The following is a 27,046-nucleotide window of genomic DNA, read 5'->3' on the forward strand; positions in this document are numbered from 1 at the left end:
AAATGTTCGTTTGTGAAACCATTTTAAAATTCATGTTCACAAGTCCTTTTGGAATGCTCAGCTTTATTTTTAAAAACTACACATTGGAGAGCAAAACAGATCATGTCTAAATGGTTCATGAAAAAGCCATGTGGGCAGCATGAAGAACAGTTTGTCCTGCCAATCACGGACCAGGGATGACGGTCAGCGTTTGGATATATATTTTTTGTGATAACAATTATAAGGCTTTGGAATGTAGATTACCTCAAAAAGCAAGGCTCTTGTTATGAAAAATGGAAGGTCAGGTCGGTCTGTCTATCCTGTAGATATCCCTGGCAGGAATGAAGTAACCATGGTAATGGACACGATGAGGTGTGACGTCACAGTGGTAGTGCCCTCCCAAGCAATGTGGGCCAAAGCAGTGTGTGTGCTCCAAACGGAGGGAGAGAGCCTGAGGGGATTGATAAACAAACAGGCATAAATATGTAATACAACCTCATTTGAGATCAATTGGATTAGCATGAGACATAATAATATGGGAGCAGGGCTAGAAGGATGGCTGAGAGGTACACATATTCACTTCTAATCCGTCTAGCCTGGGTTTGAATCCTGACCCAGCTATAAACTCTCATTCCGGTGTTTCACAGGCAGAGTGATTCATCAATGTGTGTGTCCCGTCCCTCGGATGGACGTTAAACTGGGCGTCCCATCTGCTGGCATTAGATGGTGGAGGTAAAAGATCCCACTGTGTCCTTTACGAAAAGTAGGCAAGATATCGCCAGTACCCTCAATAGATTAAAATTTTCTGCCTTAACCTTAGTCGAACGTCAGGCCTGGCCAGCCGGTTCGTGAAAGACTTGGGTCAAGCTCCCCCCCCCACCCCCCCCCCCCCCGGCCAACCCCACAAGAACTTGGGAACAATTGTGGCCAAAGAAGAAGAAGATCGTGTTATGGGATCATTGTTGTGATTGCACACAATTAAGGGTCATAACAAGGCAAGGTGATCAACATGATTCTCCACTGAAGCCTTTAAGGACACTAAAGTAGCTATAGTACAGAAGGAAAGAGGTCATGGAAAGGAAAGGAAAGAAGGGGATAAAAATTAAAGAGAAAAATAAAAGATGATAACAAAGGAAAAAAAAAAGACAAAAAAAATTAAGGATATGATAAAGAAATAATGAGGAAAGAGAAAATTAGAGACAAGATGAGAGCATCATTGCAGGAGTACAGTATACAAGTACCGGATCATGGGACACGAGAACTGAGAGACACGAGAGCGGAGAAGGAACCGTAATGAACTTCAACCATGAGTTCAGACACTCGTCACTGTGCAGAGGACGTGATGAAAAATGTGGCTGGGGATGGGAAGGCAAAAATGGAGGCAAACAGAGCACTACAATTACAATCCCAAACATGAGTTTCAACAACACAATATCAGATTAAAATGCCAGATTGTATGCCGTGTGACACCGACTGATGTGGACAACATGAATAGCTTCAGTACCAGACTGGGAAATGGTAGATGTTGAAGCCAGCCAGCTGCCAGCCAACCTTAGTGATATTAACCATGATGATTTATGTATGTATCACAGACCCAAGTATGGAGGGATTTCTACAACACTCCAGCAACCTCCAAAAACCCCACATACGCTACACACACACACACACACACACACACACACACACACACACACACACACACACACACACACACACACACACACACACACACACACACACACACACACACACACACACACACACACACACACACACACACACACACACACACACACGTTCTCTTGACTCGTCATTTGAGAACCTGCACTCCTTTCTCTCCGGCTCTTTCTGCTTTTTGTACACCGCTCCTTCACAATTTCATATGCAAGCGATGCATGACGTCATTACTGAGCACTGAAGGAAGGAGGAGGAGGTGATTGGGACCATACAATGTTCAGAGCGTTGGTGCTGCTTCAGCAGTCTCCTTGACTATTTATTGGTCACAATCCTGGACGGGTCGCCACTCCGACACAGTATACCAAGCATGCTGGCACTCATTTTGCCGACCTCGGAAGGATGACAGGCCGAGTTAACCCCACCTGGTATTAATTCAACAGCTGAGTGGGATTCAAACTCAGGACCCTCGGATCCAAAGCCCACCACCCCAACCATTAAGCCAACACCAGGCATACCGAAGGAAGGGAGGACTCAGTTTTTACTCCGTTTGTTTGTTTGTCCGAGCAATAGGAAACTCATCCTAACGAGCTCATCCTTTGAGCTGGGAAACTGAAATTGGAGACAAAAGTGAAGATGTACTTTGGCTAAAACAAGATTTTTTATTTTTTAAACTAATCAATTGATTGATTAATTTCATAATTATTATCGACTTATTTGACTTATTTATTTTCTCTCATATGGGCAACATCTCGGGCACCTTTTGAGCTCGGAAGCCGATATTTGGGGAAGACTATGAACAAGTGATTTGGCTATAAAGGGTATTTTTGATTTATTGATAATCAATTAATTATTCATTTTTCGATGAACTACTTAATTTTCAAAAAATTTAAGATTAGGAGTGGTTTTGTAATACTAATAATAGATAAAGAAATTAATTATTTTACGATTACTATTTATATATTTTAATGACGCAATTAATCAATCAATTATTGTACACTGCTTCATCCCAATTCAATCTCCATGCACTGCAAGGCGGTCGAGTGCTGGAGGATATTTTATTTCTTTACTGGCAAATACCACCCGTGTCTATGCTGGCAGGAATATTAAAGGGGGAGAGAGAAAGAGAGGGGGGAAGAGGGAGAGAGCAGTGAGGGAGAGAGAGTGGGGGGAGAGAGAGTGGGGGAGAGAGAGTGGGGGGAGAGAGAGTGGGGGGAGAGGAGGGGTGGGGGAAGGGAAGACAGTGTGAGGTGAGAGGAAGGGAAGGTAGACGTGCGGTGGAGCATTAATTACCGACTGGACTTGTCCGGAGACAAACCCCGCCCAGACGTGTCTGGAGCCAAGCTGGCCAGAGACAACCACTTGGACAGGTCTGGAGACAAATTGCCATCTGGACATACACACCGTCTGGACACAGCCGGAGACAAACACCGTCCAGACATGACCACCGTACGGATATGTCCAGAGAGGGAGAGAGAGAGAGAGAGGTGGGGAAAGTGAGAGAGGTGTGGGAAGAGGGTGCTGTACTGTATTCGGAGGAGGTAAAGCAAGGATGGGAGAGACAGACAGAGAGAGACAGACAGACAGTCAGAGAGAGAGACAGACAGACAGTCAGAGAGAGAGACAGACAGACAGTCAGAGAGAGAGACAGACAGACAGTCAGAGAGAGAGACAGACAGACAGTCAGAGAGACAGACAGACAGACAAACAGAGAGACAGACAGATAAACAGAGAGACAGTCAGACAGACAGAGACAGTCAGACAGAGACAGTCAGACAGAGACAGTCAGACAGAGACAGAGACAGTCAGACAGAGACAGAGACAGTCAGACAGAGACAGAGACAGTCAGACAGAGACAGAGACAGTCAGACAGAGACAGTCAGACAGAGACAGAGACAGAGACAGAGACAGAGACAGAGACAGAGACAGAGACAGAGACAGAGACAGAGACAGAGACAGTCAGAGACAGTCAGAGACAGTCAGACAGTCAGAGACAGTCAGAGACAGTCAGAGACAGTCAGAGACAGTCAGAGACAGTCAGAGACAGAGACAGAGACAGAGAGACACACACACACACACAGAGACAGAGACAGAGACAGAGACAGAGACAGAGACAGAGACAGAGACAGAGACAGAGACAGAGACAGAGACAGAGACAGAGACAGAGACAGAGACAGAGACAGAGACAGAGACAGAGACAGAGACAGAGACAGAGACAGAGAGACAGAGAGACAGAGAGACAGAGAGACAGAGAGACAGAGAGACAGAGAGACAGAGAGACAGAGAGACAGAGAGACAGAGAGACAGAGAGACAGAGAGACAGAGAGACAGAGAGACAGAGAGACAGAGAGACAGAGAGACAGAGAGACAGAGAGACAGAGAGACAGAGAGACAGAGAGACAGAGAGACAGAGAGAGAGAGAGAGAGAGAGAGAGAGAGAGAGAGAGAGAGAGAGAGAGAGAGAGAGAGAGAGAGAGAGAGAGAGAGAGAGAGAGAGAGAGAGAGAGAGAGAGAGAGAGAGAGAGAGGAGTTAGCGGAGAGAATATGTTATGCTTCATGAACAACACACACACACAGGCACGCATGCACGCGCATGCGTGCTTGGCCGATATCAGCCATTTTTCAGGAATTGTCAGGTTGGAATCAGTGTGATTACCGACTACAATACATACTGTATACAATCCAAAAACCTTGAGTAGCTTTCACTGAAAAACAACGTTGCATTTATATAGACGTTTCAAGGATATGTTCACAAACATTAATAATGTTACGGTTGTGGGGGTATATGGAGGAATTTCATGGGAAAGTGAGAATTTAATGGAGTTGTTTGGTCCGCGGACGTGAAGGAGACATCTCAATGCAATCAAGTCGGGAGACTGTGAGCTAAAGTGTTACGTGTCACCACATGGGGGATGGTGCGGTGTTAATTAGATCGGGATTAAGAATAAGTTCCCCCAGTATGTGATTGCCCCCCTGTAACCTACCCCAACATTTTTGCACTTACAAGCGAGCCAAACGTGCCGAGCATGCTCCACCCCCAAGGGTGATGGCGGGCAAATTCACGCCCCTGAGGCCGATGATTGATGGGCATGACATTAGAAGCAAGGCAGGCATGCCGAACAGAGAGGCCCCACCTTCCCGGGTTTCGTGAGAGCAAGCCATGCCCCGGAGGTGGAACAGTTTGGTTCGGTGTGACTTCGGGAGAGTTCAGAGGAGGAAGGCATGAGTGCAGAGTTCGGGGCGCATGAGGTCGAGAGAGAATGTAGCTCGGAGACAGCCTGTAAGAAGTGTTTTACAGCTGGTTTTCCTTCGACGCATGAAGAAGATAGTACGATTCTCATATTTGTACTGAGGCGATTTGGCTCGCGCGGTGAAGTGAGACGCGACGCTGGCCATCGACTCTTGGCTGGTCATATGAGACAGGCCTCGGAGCATCGTTTACGTCAAACAGCAGCCGGTGAGGACGATCAACGCACGAAGCAGCTGCACGGAGTCTCTGAGCCTTAGGGTTGAATACCACTAACGAACGTTCTCGCTGTGAGAGAGCGACTTGGCGCCATTTCGCAAGCGTCTACATGTGCAAATCGAAGCACCTCGATTCCACATTCCAGAAAGACCATCTCTAGACCAAGCTAAGAGCCAGAATAAAGGAAGGATTTGCTTTTATTTCACTTCCCCTTCTCTGTATTTAAATGTGTGTAGAGGTGCCTCAACTTTCAGATTAATTTACTTCATGTTATTATCATTATATTCTGATTGTTGTTCCTTGTAAATAATTCTAGTCATTAAATTCCACGGTTATTTTAAATTGCTGTGGTGTCGTGTATTTGTTGTACGGTTCGAGTATAACCCCCCTCCCCCCCCCTTGTGCTGTGCTTCCCTGTGCCTCTGTCGCTCCACCATTGCCCCCCACCACTCCACCATTGCATCCTAAAAAGGAAAACCACTTGACCATCCGGGCTGGTGGTGGTGACTACCCGTCACCACAATTTGGGGTTTGGGGTTTAACCTGGACTGCTGGCACCACGACAATATTTATAAGCAGCAAGCTGTGACGGGTGAAAAAAAAATTTGGCGAGGTAATTTAGAAAACACGTTGATATGGCAAATGGCTCAGAAATCGGGTGATATTTCACAACAACTCGCTCAGAATGATGGAGCACAAATAAACCCCTCGCTCAGGAGGACGGAGCACGAATGAACCCCTCACTCAGGAGGACGGAGCACGAATGAACCCCTCGCTCAGGAGGATGGAGCACGAATGAACCCTTCGCTCAGGAGGACGGAGCACGAATGAACCCCTCGCTCAGGAGGACGGAGCATGAATGAACCCCTCGCTCAGGAGGACGGAGCATGAATGAACCCCTCGCTCAGGAGGACGGAGCACGAATGAACCCCTCGCTCAGGAGGACGGAGCACGAATGAACCCCTCGCTCAGGAGGACGGAGCACGAATGAACCCCTCGCTCAGGAGGACAGAGCACGAATGAACCCCTCACTCAGGAGGACGGAGCACGAAGGAACCCCTCGCTCAGGAGGGCGGAGCACGAACGAACCCCTCGCTCAGGAGGATGGAGCTCGAACGAACCCCTCGCTCAGGAGGACGGAGCACGAAGGAACCCCTCGCTCAGGAGGATGGAGCTCGAACGAACCCCTCGCTCAGGAGGATGGAGCTCGAAGGAACCCCTCGCTCAGGAGGATGGAGCTCGAAGGAACCCCTCGCTCAGGAGGATGGAGCTCGAACGAACCCCTCGCTTAGGAGGATGGAGCTCGAAGGAACCCCTCGCTCAGGAGGACGGAGCACGAACGAACCCCTCGCTCAGGAGGACGGAGCACGAACCACTTGTCCGGGGGGTGGGTGTTGTGTGGTTGACAGGAATAGACAGATTAGGGTTTGGTTGAGGTCTGGATGCAGATCCGACCTTTCAGTGGGATACTAAACGTAAACTGTTCAGCCTGGTGAAGATATGCGCTCTGTAGTGGCGTTCTACTTTATTTTCTGTTTGCAGCCCGAGGTAAAAACAAATGCTGTTTGTTCAGGTGAACCTATAGTGTTTGTCAATTCATTATCATCAGAGCAAAGCTCTTCTTTTTATTATGCTATCCTCACCAGCAATGATAAACAAGTAAACATCATGGTATGAATTGTTTTTAAAATATGTGGGTTGTGCTTTAAGCATCTTAAAAAGTTTGCATAATTAAAATTAATGGATGGCACAGATGAACCCAAAGCAAACACCACCACCATAACACTCCAAGCATGAGGTGATTACACATTCAGATCACTGACAGAACTTCTTGCCATTTTCCCTTCCATTACATTTACTACAGTTTAACCTTGATCAGGATGGCATTTCACCAACTTCAGACAAACTTGACATATCAAATGGTCTTGTAATATCTCTTTCAATCAAACGGAAGACAAAGAAGTAAAGAGCAAAAATGGAGTCATAAGGAGGAACCTGCATAGGATTTGGGTTTCAACCGCTTCTCCACAACCCTCAAAAACCCATCCAGGCGCAGTCAAGTGAGCCTTCCAGAAAAGTTTCTGCAAGAATTCACTTCTCCTTAGAGAGATAGGTAATGAAAGATAGAAATAAAGAGTAAAAGAGATGAGAGAAGAAAAAGCAAGAATTAGAATGAATAAAGAGAATTGTGAAGGAAAATTACAAATAAGTATGAAAGGAACAAAGAACAAAGATGTCAGGAAGAACCCAAATAGATAGATTTCAATAGTTACTCCCCAGGCTCAAATGCAGCAACATGTACAAGCTACCAGTGGTCCGTCAGCGGGGAAGCACAGTCCACACAGCATCAGGATATGGTACAAGTGTAATCAAACGGAAGACGAAGGTCTTTATATTAAATTATATTAAAGCAAAGGCTTTCTCCACAAACATTGTGCCATCAACTTATTTTGACCAATGCAGTCACCCTTGTTTATCGAGGTCAGTGGTGATCATATAGAACATGAAAGGAACATAACTGAGCATTTATCAATGCAGAGTCTCACCAGGGTATAGAGATTTCAGTAGATCTTAGATTAAACGATTTACATTAAAGTAGATTTGCATGGAGACACACACATTTGCACACTGATCAACAGTTAGGCTCGTTATAATAGCCTCTTCTGTCCATTCAGGAACAATGAGGTTAACCAGGAAGCAAAGAAACAGAACCTAACAAGAGCAAAATGTGGAAATAGAAAATGCAGGTGGACTGGAGGTAATCATCAAAGGTAGAAAATGTCATGGGTAGGGAGGTAAGGAATAACGTAAATTAACAAAATCAAGAAGGCAATTCCACATCAGAAAGACGAGGTGTAAGAAGGAATGAAGGTGAGCAGTTAACTTAGATGTGGGGATGTGAGCAAGTTATGAGTTGCTGGATGAGCATTGAACAGTGACCTCGTGGGGCCAATGGAGGACAATACCAATGCCTGGTGTTGGCTTCGCGGTTAGGGTGGCTGGTGTTGTAAAATAAACTTTAATTGAACTTATAATGGGGTAAAATGAAAATTCGCCTTCGTAAAGCTTGTGTGCCAGAAATAATTTAATCCATATACAGTTATATACTGGGAAAACTTAGCAGGGAGGTTTTGTTTGCTATGTGCACGTTTCTCCCAATACTAAAAGTCTTTGTAACCCTTATCTCCACTCCGCGAACCCACATATGCCCTGACCAAAAGGTTGTATTCTCATACCCCCTCGTCCAGGCCATCTGGAGCGAGGCTCAGATAAGGAGCCATTTCTCATCCTGTGATTGTGATTTTAACTCTACAAAACCCATCGGTACTTTCTCAAAGCCTCTCTGTAGCTTGCCATTGATTAATTAGTTTTCTTGGAAATGATGCTCATCGAATAAAACCACACCTTGTTAAGATTACATATATACTCGATGTAACCTCACATATAGTTAGAGATTGCTTGGAATTCATAACAAGCTTTTGTTCTGCATGTGCATCACTTTTGTTTTATTACAATAAACAACCTTAACTGGACGATAAAGTATTTTCTGTTTTTTTAGGTGTTCAAAACTTCCACGAAAGAATCAAGTTCAGCGAGCAGGGGCTTGCCTGTCTGGAGAGGGGAGGAGGGCCTCTGCCTGGCGGGCAGCAAGCACCCGGCGCCAAAGGGGATTAGGGACAAATGTAAGAGACTTTTTAATCTCTTTTTAGAGGGTGAATTGCTGTGACTGGGTAGCTTGCCCCGCTTCTCTCTGTGGACGTTGTGCAAGCCGGAACCAAAATTTAAAGGTAAGGATACAAAGTTGTTGATTGTATAAAATACAAGGATCTGGGAATAGCATCGGGTTGGCCCGGCATTACTCCATAAGAGGTAAGGGACTTATAGTTCCTCTAGTTGGTCTAACATCTTGTTTTGTTGGGATCAAAGTGCCGAGTCATGCGGTGGCGGGAGGTGTTACGTAGAGAGTTGTCGAACTGTCATGTCTGGAAACGGCGGGGAACTGCATAGGAAATACAAGTCACTGAGTCACGGGTTGACGGAGAGGTGCAAATGTTGCCACAGGGCTCGTAATGCAGGTGGAGTAGTGCACCAAGGTTGCGACAATCTGGGGCCATAAGGGTATGAAAAAGTCGCCATGAACAAAAGAAAGTCAAAAACAAAATTTAATTTCCGAGTTCTTACGAGTACTTGAAGCGACTACATACAAGGACATGGAAAGCCATCTACGAAAGCTGCAGGATAGTGATGCTCCCATTAGAGGGCCAAACGCTGAATATATGAATAAGACCTATGGATCGTGTACTTCAAAAGATGTGAAGTTATGGGCAGAGTGGACCGAAAAACAGAAATTACATTTCCCTGAAGGACATTCCACGGGGATGGAATGGAAAACTTAAGAAGAGAATTGGTGGAGAGAAAAAAAGATAAAACCACAAGAAAGCTAGTGGCTAGTGGATGGAAAGTTTTTGCTAGATGGGGCGAAGAGCCTCAAAAGGGAAGGGCAATCGAAAAATGCAAATATAAAGGGGAGTTTAAAAGACGTGCAAACCATCCTTCAGGAGGTATAGAAAATGCTACCGGTGATAACTCCCCCATCTCAGGAAGGAGCTTCCAAATGAGATCACAGGTAAAAGAGGAGATTGCGACCTTTAAGGCTGCTGGGAATCGCTATAAAGGAGTGACAATAGAAATTCAAACAATAATTGAAGACAGTAAACCGATTGAGACGGAGCCTGAGAAGGTGTGCTCAATGGTCAAACAGACGCTATTTAATGTGGCAACGAATCAACATCAGACTTATTATTTACATCTTCGTCCATGGAACCAAAGTGATTTGCACGCTCTGAAAATGCAGATGAAAGACTATGATGACAACCCACAGGGGTTTGTGGAACAAATATTGTTATATATAGAAACTCCAACAAAGCTACCCATCAGGATGTAAATGAGTTGATGGCAATAGTGTTGCCGGTTAAAATATGGGGAAAAACAAAGGAGCCGTCAGGGTGGCCAAATGTCCCACTGGTAGGGGAAAATGAGGTCGCCTGTAATGCCCAGCTACTAGAACTACTTGGACACTTGAGAGGAGCCATAAGTCCACCTGAGGTAAACTGGTGAAAAATACAGGGCTGTAAACAAGAGAAGGAAGAAGAACCGGAAGAGTTTATGCATAGGGTGTGACAAGTTATTGTTCAGCACTCAGGATTGGGCATTGCTGCAATACCTGATGACTTGCTGACAAATTTGTTTGTAGAGGGATTGCTGCCACCAAAGTCTAAACAGATAAAGCTTGTGAAAATTGGGTGGCAGTCAAAAACCAGCTCAGGTGCTGGCCACAGCAAGACATTACTTTAAAGCAGCAGAAAAAAAAAAACAATTACAACAGAAAATTTGCAAGTATTGATGGTGGAAGATTTTCAAATATAGCAGCGAAAAGAGAGGCAAGAGAAGGGTCATTGGGATTTAAGTGATTATCCACCATGGCCAAGAAGGGGGGGGGGAGAGATCCCAACAGCCCCGCATACAAGTCTAGTGGAAGAATCCGATGAGGACGATATACTGAGATTCCCTGCCCCAATTGGCCCAGATTGGAAAACAAAGCCGAAATGGAGGGGAGAGAAAAATGGTGATTGAGCACCGCCACGAGGGCCTCCTTCGAGCCCGTGTGCTTGCTATAACTGTGGGAAAATGGGTCATTGGAAAAGGAATTGCCCCTGTAACCAGCAGGAGAGCAGGAACCCCCAACCACGATACAGGGGACAGCCGGGAGGAAACCGACAAGCGAGACAGCAAGAGAAGCAGTATTGACAGTGCGAGAGTGAGTTGACTTCCGCACTGCCACAACTGACCACGACCCCTTCAGACAAGCCGACCATAAATCTGAAGGTAAATGGGCAAAATATTTAGTTAGTGGGAGACACGGGAGCTACTCACTGAACAATTCGGAAAGACGCAATGCCCACCGCACCATTATTACAGCAGAGCACTAACGTAGTGGGAATTTCTGGTGTAGCTGCAAAGATTCCAATAACGCAAAACCAAACTGTTGAATATGGGCCTTTGGAGGCACACCATGCTTTCTTGTTAGCAGAAAACACACCTGTAAATTTATTGGGATTTGCTTTGTCACTTGGTGTGCATGGTGAGATGTACACTAGATGGGGTGTGTGGAAGAAAAAATAATTTTATTCATGTACTCTCAATTATAATTGTTGCTGGTGCTTTATAAATTTAATACTTATGCTATAGTCGAATTGGCTGTCAATTGTGTTTCCCTTTTGTCTGGGTGTTGATGGGGGGGGGGGAATGTCTTACTATGAAACAAAGTGACCTGGTTGATAACACTGCAACTTTTGCCATGATTATGTCATTCCCTTTCACCCGGTGGACACGTATTGCAGTTTGAGTTCTTTTGCCTAATGCTCACTGCCTTTTATATACACAATTCCTTATATTCATTTCTTTGAAAGACCGATAACCTACGGTCTTATCCTGTACTCCTTTTGGTTGTCTGCTTTTTAGTATTTAGTCTGATTCTCACCAAGGCCAGCTTAAAGTCACCATGTTCTCTCTCCCTTTGAATCTCCCAGCCCTCTCCACTCCCACGAAAGCATATAAATGTCAGAAAATGTAAACTTAGCTTCGTGCAAATCATTGGGATGTTTACATCTCAGTGCTTTGGACTCCATGGTACCACAAAGTCAATGTTCTCTGATCAAATGTACTTTTTGTTGTGGACAGTGAATTAATTTGTTTCTTACAGATTGAGTAACAGGATTTACACCAGGTCGGTTAAGAGGACAAATCAGAAAATTCCACAGCAGGTGTATTTAAATATTCCAGAGATCAAAGAAGCAGAAACCTTGGAGATGCTATTACGATCAGTCGGACCTGTAGTGTATTGGTGGCGAGTATGCGAGGGGAGTGTTCGGGAGATAACTGAGCAGAATCTAGCAGAGTTAAAACAATACCCGACTTAGTGCTTTGGATGGGGTCTCACCACGAAAATATGGCAAAATGGGTCAAACCCCTACGCTGTACGGCATACTATGACGCTTCGGGAGAGGACAAAAAGTATGAAAATCGAGTACAAAATGCGCTAGGGAAGGAGTTTAGCATAGAAACTGCTGATCTCTGGATGGGAAAAGAGGGGGTAGGATTGGAAGTAAGAACTTCACAAGAGCAGTGCGACATGATGCACCAACCTAGAAATGTAACGCCGCACATTACATCAATAGTCACAAAAAGACACAGAGCTAAGGAAATTGGTCCGATGATTACGCGACTAAAAGGGTTGTCAAGAAAGTACTCATGTTAGGTATGGGGCCGAAATGTGTGTCGCATAGAAGGGGGTGAAGGGTACATGTGGGAACAGCCTCTCGTGGACTCCGTAGCCTTTTTTGAGCGGATAAGTAAGCTTCCATTTCGAGAAATGTTATCAAGGGATGAGAAAGAGGAAATGTTGCCACAGGTACCCATGGAATTGTGGACTACATTACCAAATGAATTAGGGAGAATTAGGGAGAATAAAAGAGAATGGTGGACAAAGCCAAGCTCCGACCCCGCATTAAGCAATCTCCTATCCGTAAGGAGGCTAGAAAAGGAATCGCCCCAGTAATTGCTGCATGACTCGAACAGGGAGTAATTAGAGAAACTGTCAGCGAATGTAATACACCAATTTTGCCTGTAAAGAAACCAGGGAAACAGACATGGTGGTTTGTGCAGGACTTAAGAGCAATTAACAAATGCACAGTGTTAATTCACCCTGTGGTACCAAACCCAGTGACTACATTGTTATCAATTCCATCTAATATGGTGTGCTACTTGGTGATTGATTTTTGGAGCGCGTTTTTTTCCATGCCAATACACGAGGAATCGCAGAACCTGTTTGCCTTTACTTATGAGGGGGTGCAGTACACTTGGATGGTACTGCCACAGGGGTTTGCGGATAGCCTGACATTGTTTTCGCGAACGCTCCTTAAGGATTTGAATAACATAGCGCTTACCGTCGGGTCTACTTTGTACAGTATGTAGAAGATTTGCTGATTTACTCAATGTCAGAAGATGATTATAAAAAGGATACATTGACCTTTTGAAGAGTGCGAGCTGACAAAGGCCATTTAGTGTCGAAGGATAAGTTGCAGCTATGCGAAACCCAGGTAATATACCTCGGACATGTACTAAGTTGGACCTCAAGGAGATTGTCAGATGACAGGGTGCAGGCAATCTTGAATGTCCCAAAATCCAAAACAAAGAAAGAAATGAGATGTTTCTTGGGGATTGCCAGATATTGTAGACAATGGGTACCTGATTATGCAGTGATAGTTAGACCACTGTTAGACATGATGCTGGACAAAGCACCAGAGCCAGTAGGGTGGACACAACAGGCTGAAGAGAAAACTTTGGTAAGGTCAAAACAGCTCTGTCAAAAACACCAGCCTTGGACTTGCCAAATTACGATAAGATGTTTTACCTATACACCACCAGTCAGATCGTAATGGCATCGCCTTTAGTACACTTGGATGGTACTGCCACAGTACCACTTGGATGGTACTACTGTTCAAGTTCTGTGCTGCTAAAGGCAAAAACACACCTATCAACAAAGGAGATAAGCATTGGGACTGATTACATGAGAGAAGCGTGTATGGGATAAATACCTTTTTGACACTGTTGCACAATTACGCAAAGAAGGAAAATAAGGTGAAATGTTGGGTATGTGCCCATCTTCCACACTCTTCAAGAACAGGATTGCCGTTAGCAGTGATCCCATTTGAGGCAATTGATTACAGTGGAGCCGGACGGTACCATAACTATGCCTTGAATAGAACAAGCAATGAGTCATGTACGAGCTTTGCGGGCGGGTGGTACCCTCCTTACAGCTGAGTGAAGAAACCCCCATATTTTAGGATTACATATAAACAAGCTGGGTTCCTCTGTCTGACCTGGACGAATCCAAGCAGTGAATTTTATGCAGGAATTCTACTTGTAATTCATCAAGAGATAAACGACATGGCAGGTAACCAAAAGGACAGGAATGGAACATATGCCAAAGTAGCGACAAACGGCACATACTTTGTATGTAGGTTCAGAGCCTATCCTTGGTTGCCACTTAATTGGACTGGGTCCTGCTACTTGAGTTACATGGTGCCACATATACGTTTGATCACTAACTCACTGTCTGAAGATATTCTCCGATGCAAGAGGAGCATTTCAGAAGGGGAACTCACAGCAATGATAATTTTCCCCCGTCATGGGGCTTGGGCAGCAGGGAGAGAGCTTATTGAAATGGCAGTCTCATTGGAGGAATTGGGGAACCAAACTGCTGATGGCTTTGAGAATGTCAACGCCGAGATGACGGCCCTGCGCACAATGACCATGCAAAATAAGATAGCCTTGGATATGACCTTGGCAGCCCAAGGAGGCACTTGCGCTGTAATTGGGAAAGAAAGTTGCACCTCCATTCCGGATAACTGCGAAAAGATCCAAGACGTAGTACAGCATGTAAGAAAGGTAGCTTCGAAATACCATGACTATATTAGAGGATGGGAGTTTGGATCCTAGTTAAAGGGAATGTTTGGTGGATGGGGAACATGGATACTCCATTGTTCATTGGACTCATGATATTCGTTGCTGTGTTGTCATCATAGTGTGCATAAGAGTAATAATCAGTGCATATGTGAGAAAATTTGCCACAGTGACAACGATGGTAGCACATGAAGTTTTTCTGGATCGACCATCTTTGAGCGACTATGGCGACCATGAAGATCCAGAAAACCCAGAAAACCCAAAAAATGAAGAACCGAGTGTAAAATCTTGTCTGAACACAATGTTGGTGGGATTTTATGGAAAACACGAAAATGCAAGCACACGTGCCCATGAGATTGACAAAAGCCCTTTTGAAAGAATTCAACAACTGTTGTAAAAGAAGCAAAAAACAGTTGGATGATTGTGATGAAGAGATGTGGGACAATAAAGACACCTTAAAAACTGAAGGGGAAAATAATTTGAGCAGCTTGCTCAAATAAAACACGATTAGTATCAGTAGAAAAGGTGATTGCCTATTGGATGTGTACGTTTGGTGTGCATAGGGTTCTTTTCTTCCAGGTTGCCTAGGTGCCCAAACTCTGTGGACAAGACAGGATGGGGAGGTGGTGGCACCCTGAGGTTGCATCCATTTGCTGGAGTGTTAACCCACCACGGAGTGCAAGTCTGGGTGATGCTGCAGAAATTGACCGAGCCGAACACAAATTAAAATTTTTGTAGGTTTGTCCTAACAGAACAAACCCTTGTGTTGTTTTGCATGAATAAAAATGGGGGAATTATGGTAAAATAAACTTTAATTGAACTTCTAATGGGGTAAAATGCTAATTAGCCTTCGTAAAGCTTGTGTGCCAGAAATAATGAAATAAGTATATACTGGGAAAACTTAGCAGGGAGGTTTTGTCTGCTGTGTGCACGTTTCTCCCAATACTAAAAGTCTTTGTAACCCTTATCTCCACTCCGCGAACCCACATATGCCCTGACCAAAAGGTTGTATTCTCATACCCCCTCGTCCAGGCCATCTCGAGCAAGGCTCAGATAAGGAGCCATTTCTCATCCTGTGTTTGTGATTTTAACTCTACAAAACCCATCTGTACTTTCTCAAAGCCTCTCTGTAGTTTGCCATTGATTAATTAGTTTTCTTGGAAATGATGCTCATCGAATAAAACCACACCTTGTAAAGATTACATATACAGGGTGTCCCAAAAAATGTACTCACTCTTTAAATGATAATAAATGCGTTGTTTATTGACTTAAATGATAAAAATTGACTTAAAAAATGAAATTTGTTTATTGACCATCACGTTCCAAACACAGCCGATAACGCGGACCAATGGATTCAACAGCATTACGAATGATTTCATTTGGAACTGCAAGACATGTCTTTCAATTTCCTCTTTCAGCTCATCGACTGTTGCTGGTTTTGAGCTGTATATCTTATCTTTGAGATATCCCCATAAAAAGAAGTTCATTGGAATGAGGTCTGGAGAAGGCGCAGGGAATTCAACACTACCTCTTCGCCCAATCCATCTGTTCGGAAAAGTTGCTTCGAGATAGGCCCTAACATCACGGTGGTAGTGGGGAGGTGCTCCATCTTGCTGAAAGTAAATCTCTTCGTCACCAAATATCTCTTTGACACATGGACCGACGGATTCCTGCAGCAAGTTTAAGTAAACATCCCCCAGTGACAGCTTGGCCAAAAAAGAATGGCCCTAGGATGCCCAATGCTGATATCCCACACCACACAGTAACCCTGGTAAGTTTAAATGGTGTTCTCTAGTAACATGCGGATTTTCAGGAGCCCAGTATGTGCAATTGTGTCGGTTAATTGAGCCATTTAACTTGAACCTGGCCTCATCGCTCCAAACAATTTTGGATGGAAATGCTGCATCTTCTTCGCATTTGCCCAGGTACCACTCACAAAATTTAGCTCTCCGGTCAGGATCGTCTTCATTTAGAGTGTGGATTAATTTTGGAATGTAACTTTTCCAAATAATTCGCTTCAAAATGCGATGGGTGCTTCATTTTGGGATTCCTGTCTCACGAGCCATTTGTTGTTCAGATTTCCGTGGGGATCGGTGGAGGGTTTCCAGCAATTGATTTTACTTTGCGGGGGTGGTTGATGACCGTGGTCTTCCTGAACGCTCCTTATGGACGTCATGCACAGTTCCATCTGTTTCAACTTATCTCGGATGCGAGCAATGGTGCGTCGCATTGGTGGATCTTTATGAAAATGTCTTCTAAATTGTCTTTGCACTTCCATGATGTTTTCGTGCTTACAGTAGCACTTCATGATAAATTTTCTTTCTTCAAAACCTAGTCGTACTTCTGCCATTATTAGGATCAATTTGATCTGAAAATAAATGAAAAATTCAATGAGTTATGAGGAGCCAAAATGTGAGTACATTTTTTTTGGGACACCCTGTATACTCGATGTAACCTCACATATAGTTAGAGATTGCTTGGAATTCATAACAGGCTTTTGCTCTGCATGTGCATCACTTTTGTTTTATTACAATAAACAACCTTAACTGGACTATAAAGTATTTTCTGTTTTATAGGTGTTCAAAACTTCCACGACAGAATCAAGTACAGCGAGCAGGGGCTTGCCCGTCTGGAGAGGGGAGGAGGGCCTCTGCCCAGTGGACAGCAAGCACCCAGCACCAAAGGGGATTAGGGACAAATGTAAGAGACTTTTAAATCTCTTTTTAAAGGGTGAATTTCTGTGACATTGTGAATTGCTCTTTTTAGAGGGTAAAGTCTTTTCTGTTTTATAGGTGTTCAAAAGTTCCACAATACTGGCTTGGGATCTTACAGCCCTGAGTTTGAGCCCCTGTTTGCCATTGAATTAATACCAGGATGGGTTGACTCAGCTTGTTAGCCTGTCATCCTTCTGAGGTCGGTGAAATGAGTACCAGTATACTGGTTAAAGGGGCATTGCATCAGCGGCACAGCTGCATCCTCAGCCCATGATACTGTTGCGGGGCCGGGCGTCGGCCACGAGCACGGCCACCAGATGGAGCAGTCAAGTCGGCTCGACCGATCGCCCGGAATTTAGATCGTATCTTTTCGGAAAACTCCGTTAAAGTACGGGTCCCTTGTTGGACCGAAGTTCGCCAACAGACAGACCATGTGGGGTAGGGTCGATTGCCAATTTCAATTTACCTGAGAAATTCACCATTGACGGCACCCGTACGGAACGAGCCGCTTAGCGTACTCGAACCGTGTGCGATCCGAGCGGTATGATCGCCAAGGTCCGTCGGTCAGAAATATCCCGTCACAACGGCAACAGCCTGGCTAATTTCCCAACACGCAGCATGCTAAGTCAATGGAGGAAAAGACACAAACGAGCTGAAACATTTAACAATTGGGGTATTTATTCACAATCATAATTGGGGAACGAGGGAAGTACGCAAGAGCAGAGTTAAACTGCTAATTAAAGGCACGTATGTACAGCACGGCACTTATACAATTTACTACTTATCTGACTGGCGCTACGAACACACATATGCACACACCCAAAGAATCGGACCAAATGGTCTTTATTGAGGCCTGTCTCGGACCTGTCCACCTTGTGTGGTCTTCAAGGACCAGGTCCTCGGGGCAGAACTGGACCCCCAGCACGATCCGGACGATCCAGATGCCCTCACGACCGGGCTCCGGGCGAACGAAGTCGGCAGGGCGAAAGCTGGCAGGAGAAGACTTTCCGTGGCACCGACCACTCCGTGTGCAGACGCTTCCAGAACTCAATCGCCCTGCGCGCAGATGTTCACTTCTTTCGAGAACTCTCAGAACCCGTGCGCGCACTTCTTGCCAGAACCAGAACAATGAACGTGCAGACCACGCCTATAATTATACCCTCCTCTTCAGAGGAGGGGGGGTGCCTCCTCGCGACCCTCCCTCTCTCACTGGCTGGTTTTGGCGTGCAAAATCGCTCTTCATCTCTCTCACTAACCACAACGGGCGGCAAGCTCCTTGATTGGCCCGGGGGCGTGGTGACATCACGCGGAGCCCTTTCCTCCTGTCGCGGGATCTGATTGGCCGGGCAACGGTCACCTCACTTGTTGCACGCTGATTGGTCGAGGGCCGCCGCGTGGCTCCTACTTGAACTCCGCTCACCATGACGCCGGCCAGATCGAGGTGAAGGAAGCGAAGTGAAGGTGAGGGTGATGCGGTGTGGTCGGCATTGATGTTGGTGGAAAAATAAACGAAAAACCCTCACTATCAAAATAACTCCACAGCGCAGGAACATTTCATTACACATCAGACCAGGGACGGCACCCTAACTGGCAACACATACTTACCGACATGACTGACCTATAGGACCTGTACGTTGTGTGCTCATGGCTTCCAGATTCGCAATAATACTACCCACAGCCTTGTGCTGCATACAAGTCGAAGGAGGACATTACCAATTAGATGGTATTGGAAGACTGCTCGGGTATCAGTTTATCTGATAAGAGAGGAGTAGGACTTGCACTTAAGACTCTTCTTCAATCACACAAATTAATATCAGGGATTTGCAATTGACTGCCTCCAGGTGTTCATGATAAAATTTAGTGGTACCGGCCAACATAGCATAGCCGGATGAAGGCTTCATATTTACAAAGATAGCCACCTCTCATGACTGCCTGCCTTGTATGCACTCCTAAACCGCTGGAGGGAATGAGTGGAAACTTGATACTTGTATCCGGGAATGGTTCTGGTGGATAAAAAACACTCATAGCCTAGTTTGTTTGGCTTAAATGGCGATGCAAATTCTCCATGTAAATCATGTAGCGATTCCCAGTGGGAGTGGGTATTACAAGTCATATTCGTCCTACTATCTATATACATATTTGAGGTGTGTGTGTGTGTGTGTGTGTGTGTGTGTGTGTGTGTGTGTGTGTGTGTGTGTGTGTGTGTGTGTGTGTGTGATCTCAATTTGCAGGATTAAGAAGATGGAATGAAGTCCTCCCAGGACTCAAAGTATCCACCTCCGATTCAGTAAGGGATCACAGTTCATGGATTACTCTTAGCAATCCTCCAATTGTGTGTGTGTGTGTGTGTGTGTGTGTGTGTGTGTGTGTGTGTGTGTGTGTGTGTGTGTGTGTGTGTGTGTGTGTGTGTGTGTGTGTGTGTGTGTGTGTGTCTGTGCGTCTGTGCGTCCTGATTTGCCGGTTACATGTTTTGATTGACGGGGCTAAAACTTGCCATGACTGTTCACTTCCCTGAGGTGGTTTTGCATGATAAACCTCCACGCCAAATCCCCACCCACTCTCCCACCCCTCCCATCATGTGCTTATTTCTATATACCGGATACACCCTTTCCCCCATGGGGCTCACTCACACTTCGCATGACGAGTGTCCACTCCCACAGGATAGTTTTGCACTTTGCTCCACCTCCTGCCCCAACCCCACCCACATTACCCCCATCACCACCTTACTGTGTGTGATTGTTCTGATTTGCCAGCCCCACCTTTTGACCCACGGGGCTTAAATGTATTGGCTGTGTGGTGCCATGAGCTTTACTCAACCAAAGGCCTTGTCACCACCATCGAGGTTTCCACGAGCAGTAGCCTCACGTCTACCAGATTGCCATCACCCCGAATCAATCAGTACGTGCATTCCAATTCACTCCGACTTCTTACTGTGATAGTTATCAGTACTTTTGAGTATATTGAACAGTAGGATTTGATTTGGATAGTTTTCATTCATATACAGATAGGGTGTCCACAAATTACCGTGACAAGTTCAAATCACAATAAAAAATGGATGAAATGGGATACAGCAATGCGGTTTAATACATGTGAAAGAACATATCTCAAAATTTTATTATCAAGATGCATCAAGATCATCATTTGGTCTCTTATAAACCAGCAACACTGCTCTTTCTTGTGGGGGTGCCATTTGCAGTACATGTGATGTCACGTGTCACAGGCGACACCTGGAAACACTACCGGATTTAAGGGTGGCCAGGTGGGGCCATGGCCCCAGGGCCCCCCACATTTAGGGGCCCCCCACAATTTCGATGATATTTTGAAAATGTGCTTCTAAAGTTTTATTGTCGGTGAATGAAGATTGTAAACTCTTTGTCAGGATATGTTTTCAAAATTGTCCATCATTGTGAGGGTCCTTTTCAAGCTTTGGCTTTTTCAAGCCGTTTCTTCCACGGTCCACAGAACGGATCCAACGTGGTCAAAAATTCCCGGGGCAAGCCTCGGGCATTGGGGGCCCGCATTTGGGTCTTTTTTTGGATCGATCATCGATGCCTCGGATAGTTGAGCGTGACCAACCAACTATGGCGCTGCCCGCCAGAGCCCAGCAAGCACAGACGGAATACAGAGGTCCAGCCAGAGGAGAGGTGAAAAGGTGAAAGTCGATATGGTAAAACTAGGCCAGGCCAGGCCAGCACAGCACATGGCCAGCAGGGGTAGTATTGTACACACTGAAACTGCGGCTGGCAGGGAACGCTGTCAGTACCCTGCTTACTGGCGCGCACAGCACAGTAACACGGTGTGACTTTCTATGTTCCAGGTGTGTGAAACATACTTGTTGTTCGTGATTCTGCTACGTCCCACGTGCACTCTGACGATATCTCGGTTACTCGGTACCTACCAGCTGCAGAAACCACAATGAGCGGCTTCGGTGACGACAGGCACAAATCCAGGGCTCCATGGAAATATGACAGTGGTGCGCCAAAGCAGAAACGTTCCAAGGAAAAAGATGAAAGACAAAAGGCCGTCGTTGACAAGACCCAGAAAATCTCAGAGTTTCTCACTCCTGCACAAACAGGCGATTCGTCCATGACAGAGGCTGGAACACCAACAGAGACAGAAACAAGCGGATTTGGTAACGCAACCCCCGCGTCAAGATTTGCCCAACATCTCGGAAGGTTCCACCGATGAAGAACATGCATCAGATGAAGAAGCGCGAGATATACTGACTGATCGTGGACCTGGCTTTGCCAATTGCATTGGATGTTGGCCTGCTGAGCGACCGTCGTCAGAGATGATCGACTACTGGGCATCACGAGATTTGGAGCCCCTGCAGAATTCGACTGGTCCCTTTGATTCATCCATACAGTTCATTGAAGGTAGGAAACGCTGCTGCTCCAAGAATCTTTTTTACCGTAGACTACAAAACGGAGAGTCCGTGAAAAGGTCCTGGCTTTGCTTCTCCAAATCAACCGGAAAACTATACTGCATCGCTTGCGAGCTATTTGGAGGCGCTACTGCCCTGAGCGAGAAAGGATTCAACGACTGGAAGAATGCCAGTTGTTCTATCGAGGTGCATGAGCGTTCACATGTACATTGTGCGAATATCATCCGCTTGTCAGACAGAGCAACATCTGCAGGTCGTGTGGACACTGAACTCATCAACAGGCGAGTGAGATTGCGTCCTATTGGAGGGAGGTGCTGAAACGAAGTGTGAGCGTGATATTGTTTCTCGATGAGCGTGGTTTAGCGTTCCGTGGATCAGATGAAATTGTTGGATCACGGACGAATGGTAACTACCTTGGTTTAATGGAATTACTTGCGGAATACGATCCATTTTTGGTGCAGCACATTCAGAAATATGCCAACCACACCAAGGTAGTGGCCACACCAACTTCATGTGAAGAGTTAGTCTCCATCGGAAAATCTGTTCTGGATAACATCGTCGCTCGTGTGAAAGAGGCAAAATACTTCTCTGTGTCAGTCGATTCCACTCCTGACATAAGCCACATCGACCAGCTCACGGTTATTCTACGATACATCGAGAACGAGGCTCCAGTGGAGCATTTCATGACCTTTCTGAGCAACACAGAACACACTGGACTCCAGCAAGCGGCGGCATTACTGGATTTTTTGAAAGCCACTGGATTGGACATCGCTAACTGCCGAGGACAATCTTACGATAACGCATCTAATATGAAAGGCCGATACAATGGGATGCAGGGAATGATGAAACAGGAGAACCCTCTCGCAATATTTGTGCCATGCGTGATGCACTCACTGAACTTAGTCGGTCAGTCGGCCGTGGGATGCTGTAGACCTGCAGCAGCATTCTTTGAATTCGTGGAACAAGTGTATGTATTTTTTACAGCTTCCACGTCGCGCTATGCCAGATTATTTGACGCCCTGAAAACCAAAGGTCTGCAAGTACCAAAGCGTCTCAGTGACACTCGCTGGTCGGCTCATTCTGATGCAACCCGAGCTCTTGCAGACGATTACAGCGAAATCATGGATGTCCTCGATGAAATCGCAAACGATGAACAACTGAATAGTGAAACAAGAAACACCGCCGAGACACTTCACCAAACGATGTGCACGCTAGAGATAGGGTTCTATGCTGGTTTCTGGTCTACAGTCCTTGGTAGATTTGATCGTATGAGTAAAACCCTTCAGTCGCAAGCTACCGATCTCAACACAGCCGTGCAGCTCCTCAAGTCACTGGCGAGCTTCATGAAGTCATTACGCGATCAGTTTGATACATTCGTTATTGACTGAGTGGAGCGCTCAGGTACGGAGGAATTCACTCGCGGATCGCGTAGACGAAAGCGTAATGTCTGCCTCGCTCCCTTGGACTACGGACACACCCCAGAAGTAGAACTAGACGCCAAGGAGTCCCTTCGCATCAGTGGATACGTTGCAGTGATCGACGTACTGCTGTCGCAGTTGGAAAAGCGTACAAACGCTTACAGCGAGATGAGCGAACGATTTGGATTCCTGCGTGCTCTGGTTCAACTCCAAGTGGAGCAGATTCGAGAGTCATGCTCGAAGCTCGTCGAGCTGTATCGGGAAGATCTATCACCTGACCTCACAGAAGAAATGATTCGGTTCCAAGCCATGATGAAGGAGTCAGAGCCAGACTCGGGCCGTACTGAACTCGAGATGTACAGTTTTCAGATCGACCGAAAACTCACTGATACTTTCCCAAACGTGGAAGTGCTGCTTCGGATTTACCTCTCACTGATGGTGTCGAACTGCTCCGGGGAGCGCTCGTTTTCGAAACTCAAGCTTATCAAGAACCATCTTCGCTCCACGATGGGGCAGCAGAGACTGGTCAATCTGACCATCATTTCAACCGAATCCGATGTGCTCAATTCCATGCAGGTTGACAGTATTATATCCGAGTTCGCTGCCGCGAAGTCGCGCACGAAGCTTGTCCATTGATTAAGGCACCGTGTGTATGTTCATTGATGTGGATGACACTGCCCTATATTTGGGGTCGCTGGAAGTCGGCTATTAATCACCATTTCGGATTTCTCTTACCCAGAGGGTTTTTAGAAGTTAGAAGATTTTCAGTCGAAGTTCATCGTATGATTAATGACAGCGCGTCGTTTGTTATTTTCTTGCATTAGTCCATCTCTATCTCTTACTCTTGAAGCAACAGCATTTTTGTGATTTGATTTTAGAAGGAGCTCAGAAATAAGTCATCAGCTCATAGATAAGTCACCAGCCACATCAATAACAATCCGTCCATCTTGTCATATTGTCAAATGTAATTGTAATTTGTGAACATATATGCCAAATCATTCCTGATCAGGATCTGCCAAATCTATAGATACAAGTTCAGTTGTCGATGAAAAAGCAGTTATAATTTAAGTTGTTGATTAATCTCCAAATTTGGGGGTCCCCCACAATCATTGTGCCCACGGCCCCCCACATGGTAAATCCGGCCCTGCCTGGAAACGTAAAAATTCAATGAAGCTCCGATTCTGAATCTTGGCGGTCTGTAGTTCGAACCCCGGCCAAGTCATTCCGAAGACTTTAAAAGTGGTATGTGCTGCTTCCTTGCCTGATGCTCAGCATTTACAAAGTATATAGTACAGACAAAAAAAAGCATAGGTCAGTAATAATAATAGTGCAGGCCTTGATGGGCCTGTGACTTCCTCCTGCCTCCAAGTTCCTTGAAAGGGAACTCTTATTATTCATGATTAATATGGTGTCACCACAATCACCGAGTGTGAAGTTGTTTTATTTGGAACCTCCTTATCGTTACTAGTCAATAAATGGTTATCTCAGTATTCTGGTGTATTTTGTGTCACTCACAATCTCTCGAAAATTGTTTTTACGTTTGGTAAAAATAAATAAATAAGATAAAACCCGCTTTAGATTCTACCAACCCGCTTTTTGTCACCTCCAACTTGCCACATCTTGGGAAGTCGGTGAACGGAGTGGGAGAAGGTTTTAATGGAAGTAGGTGAAGAGGGTTAGAAAAGGTCGTGGCAGAAGGAATACCAGTGGGAATGGATGAAGGGATTGAGGGAAGTGGATGATGTCGTTGTGTGGAAGCATGTGAAGATGTAAAAAGGTAGTGGGAAAAGGAGAATAAGTGGGAGTGGATGAATGCTTTGAGGGAAATGTGTCGAGGGTAATGGGAGAACAGTTGCTTAGTAAATAGATTAAAGGAAGTAGGTTGATAGGCCTTAGGTGCAATGGGCAATCAACTGATTATACAATGTTATGAGCTGAGAGGGGCCAAGGAATGACTTTGTGCCCCAATGCCTGTTCACATTCCTCCTCACCATTACGTGCAGCTTGGCCTCGCCTTCCTCCATAACAAAAACTCCTCCAAGTCCCACAGGCTTCTCTCCGTAATTCCGGAATAGGGCAAGACGCAGGCATGAAATGAAGTTACTTGCACCAGTGCGCACCCTTGCACGAACCTCCAGGACCTTAGGTAAGCACAGAAGAATGATATTGGCAGTAATGAAGACTCCAAACAAACTCGATTTTTCAAAAAATTGAAGGACAGGAATAAATGTGAGAGAACAAGCAAGAATAGTGGAGAGAAATATCAGAAGGAAAGGTCAATATGGCAAGAAAAGTGAAAGAAAGCTTGGGTAGTGTAAAAATAGGACCGTGCGTTCTGAAGCTCACCTGGATCAGTAGCAACAGTCACTCAAACCCCACCCCCCCCCCCCGACCCCTGATTGTATTTAATGTCATGAACAAACTTTGGTGCATCACGGGTGATAAATGTTGTCGTCAAGTTATATTGATATTGTGTGTGTAGTTTCGGAGAAGAGCAAATAACTATTTTGGGGGGGCTCAATCCCCTGCATACCCCCCAAGCCCTGGGTTTTTTAATGCCGTGAACAAACTTTGGTACATCATGGGTGATGAAGGTTGTGATCAAGTTTCATCAAAATTGTGTGTGTAGTTTGTGAGAAAAGAGCAAATACCTATTTTTTTGGGGGGGGGGGTGGGGGGTGGGGGGGGATAAAAACCCTCCCTCCCCCACTGTAGATCCCCTTAATGAGCGCAGATTTTGATGTGGTCAATAGACCTTCGTTAGGCATCAGATATGAAGCTTGTGGCCAAGTTTCATCAAAATTGTGTTTGGTTCGAGCAATAATGACTGAAGTGTTTATGAACTGACTAACTCACTCACTCACTCACTCACTCACCTACGGACACTGCTCGATCGCATAAGCTCACCGGACCAAAATCCAGATGAGCTAAAAATAAAAGATGAGACACAGAGTGGAGTGAAAAGAGGTGTGATAATTCTGAGAGAACTTGATATCGCTTCACTTTCCCACATTATTTTCCAACTCCAATCATTGTCCTTTACATCATCACATCCATCTTTTACCTTTCCTTGCTTTCCTTGGCTGATAAACAAGTTTGCAAGAAGAGCAAACTCGGTGTGGTTATATGGTTCAAGTACACAACCGTGCTCCTCGTCCTCATTCTTCGGTTTTGCCTCGTCCAGGACACTCTCAACAGCCACACTCCTCAATTTTGTAGCATTCCCATCCCAGCGGGCACTGAAGCTGCGGTTGTTAACCGTCTCTTTTCCACCTTGTGGTGGGGTGAAAATGTTAGCCATAAGCTCGGCATTTGTGCCCAATACGGCATGGGAGGCAGCACCCGCACCCAGTACCAGTCCACCAGGCAAACCCACCAATCGCAAAACATCACCGAGGTCATAGAGCTGAGGGAGAATGCAGATGGGAGAAGGAAGTAACATGAACGGAACTATGTGAAAGAAGGCAAACTTAATTATGAGCCAAGGCTTGTGGAAAAGGAAATTAAAACGTCCACCATAAGATGATGGTATAAATTAAATCTTCATCTTGTACCCCAATTTTCCTTTGCTACACGTAATGCATATCAAATCCAGATTGCATCTGAATGTCTAAATCACACATCCCTCCCTCTGAACATCACGATCATAGGCACAGCTCATCACATCTTACCCACAATGCTCGTCGATTTGCACCTTTAAAAAAGGGGTGTTGCTGAATATATTGAAGCACCTTGTGGAATTAATAAAACAAAACCAGGAATTGGGGCCCAGTACAATGTTCAAATTCCAGCCTGTGGGTCTCCAGTGTGGGTGCTGCCCTCTTCATGACCTACAACCACTGTCAGCCGGTGGCTTGGCAGGGTGATGGGTATCCTTTTAAATGAA

At 45.4% G+C, this 27,046-nt stretch overlaps 1 protein-coding gene and 1 long non-coding RNA gene across 5 annotated transcripts in view; one reads left to right on the forward strand and one right to left on the reverse strand.

Moving 5' to 3' along the window:
- Positions 1–265: 265 nt before the first annotated feature.
- BKGD (beta-keto-L-gulonate decarboxylase) overlaps positions 266–27,046 on the reverse strand; it is a 51,422-nt gene continuing 24,641 nt past the window's right edge. Inside the window, exons 4-7 of the mRNA XM_085881008.1 lie at positions 26,225–26,566; positions 25,152–25,301; positions 1,221–1,334; positions 266–430 (exon numbers count right to left, since the gene is read on the reverse strand). Of these exons, the coding sequence (XP_085737134.1) occupies positions 281–430; positions 1,221–1,334; positions 25,152–25,301; positions 26,225–26,566 (756 nt within the window). The 3' untranslated portion in view covers positions 266–280. The remainder of the gene's footprint in view (positions 431–1,220; positions 1,335–25,151; positions 25,302–26,224; positions 26,567–27,046) is intronic.
- Positions 8,426–27,046, forward strand: part of LOC147026030 (uncharacterized) — a 41,721-nt gene continuing 23,100 nt past the window's right edge. Inside the window, exons 1-4 of one of the 4 annotated variants that reach the window (XR_015058088.1) lie at positions 8,426–8,907; positions 10,844–11,005; positions 15,224–15,378; positions 17,221–17,344. This is a non-coding gene — a long non-coding RNA (uncharacterized LOC147026030). The other 3 variants (XR_015058087.1, XR_015058086.1, XR_015058085.1) reach the window with 3 other exon arrangements.

Source organism: Eptatretus burgeri, chromosome 5 (assembly GCF_056783735.1).
Source record: "Eptatretus burgeri isolate ZD-2024b chromosome 5, Ebu_testis_v1, whole genome shotgun sequence".
In the NCBI taxonomy this organism is placed as follows: domain Eukaryota; kingdom Metazoa; phylum Chordata; class Myxini; order Myxiniformes; family Myxinidae; genus Eptatretus; species Eptatretus burgeri.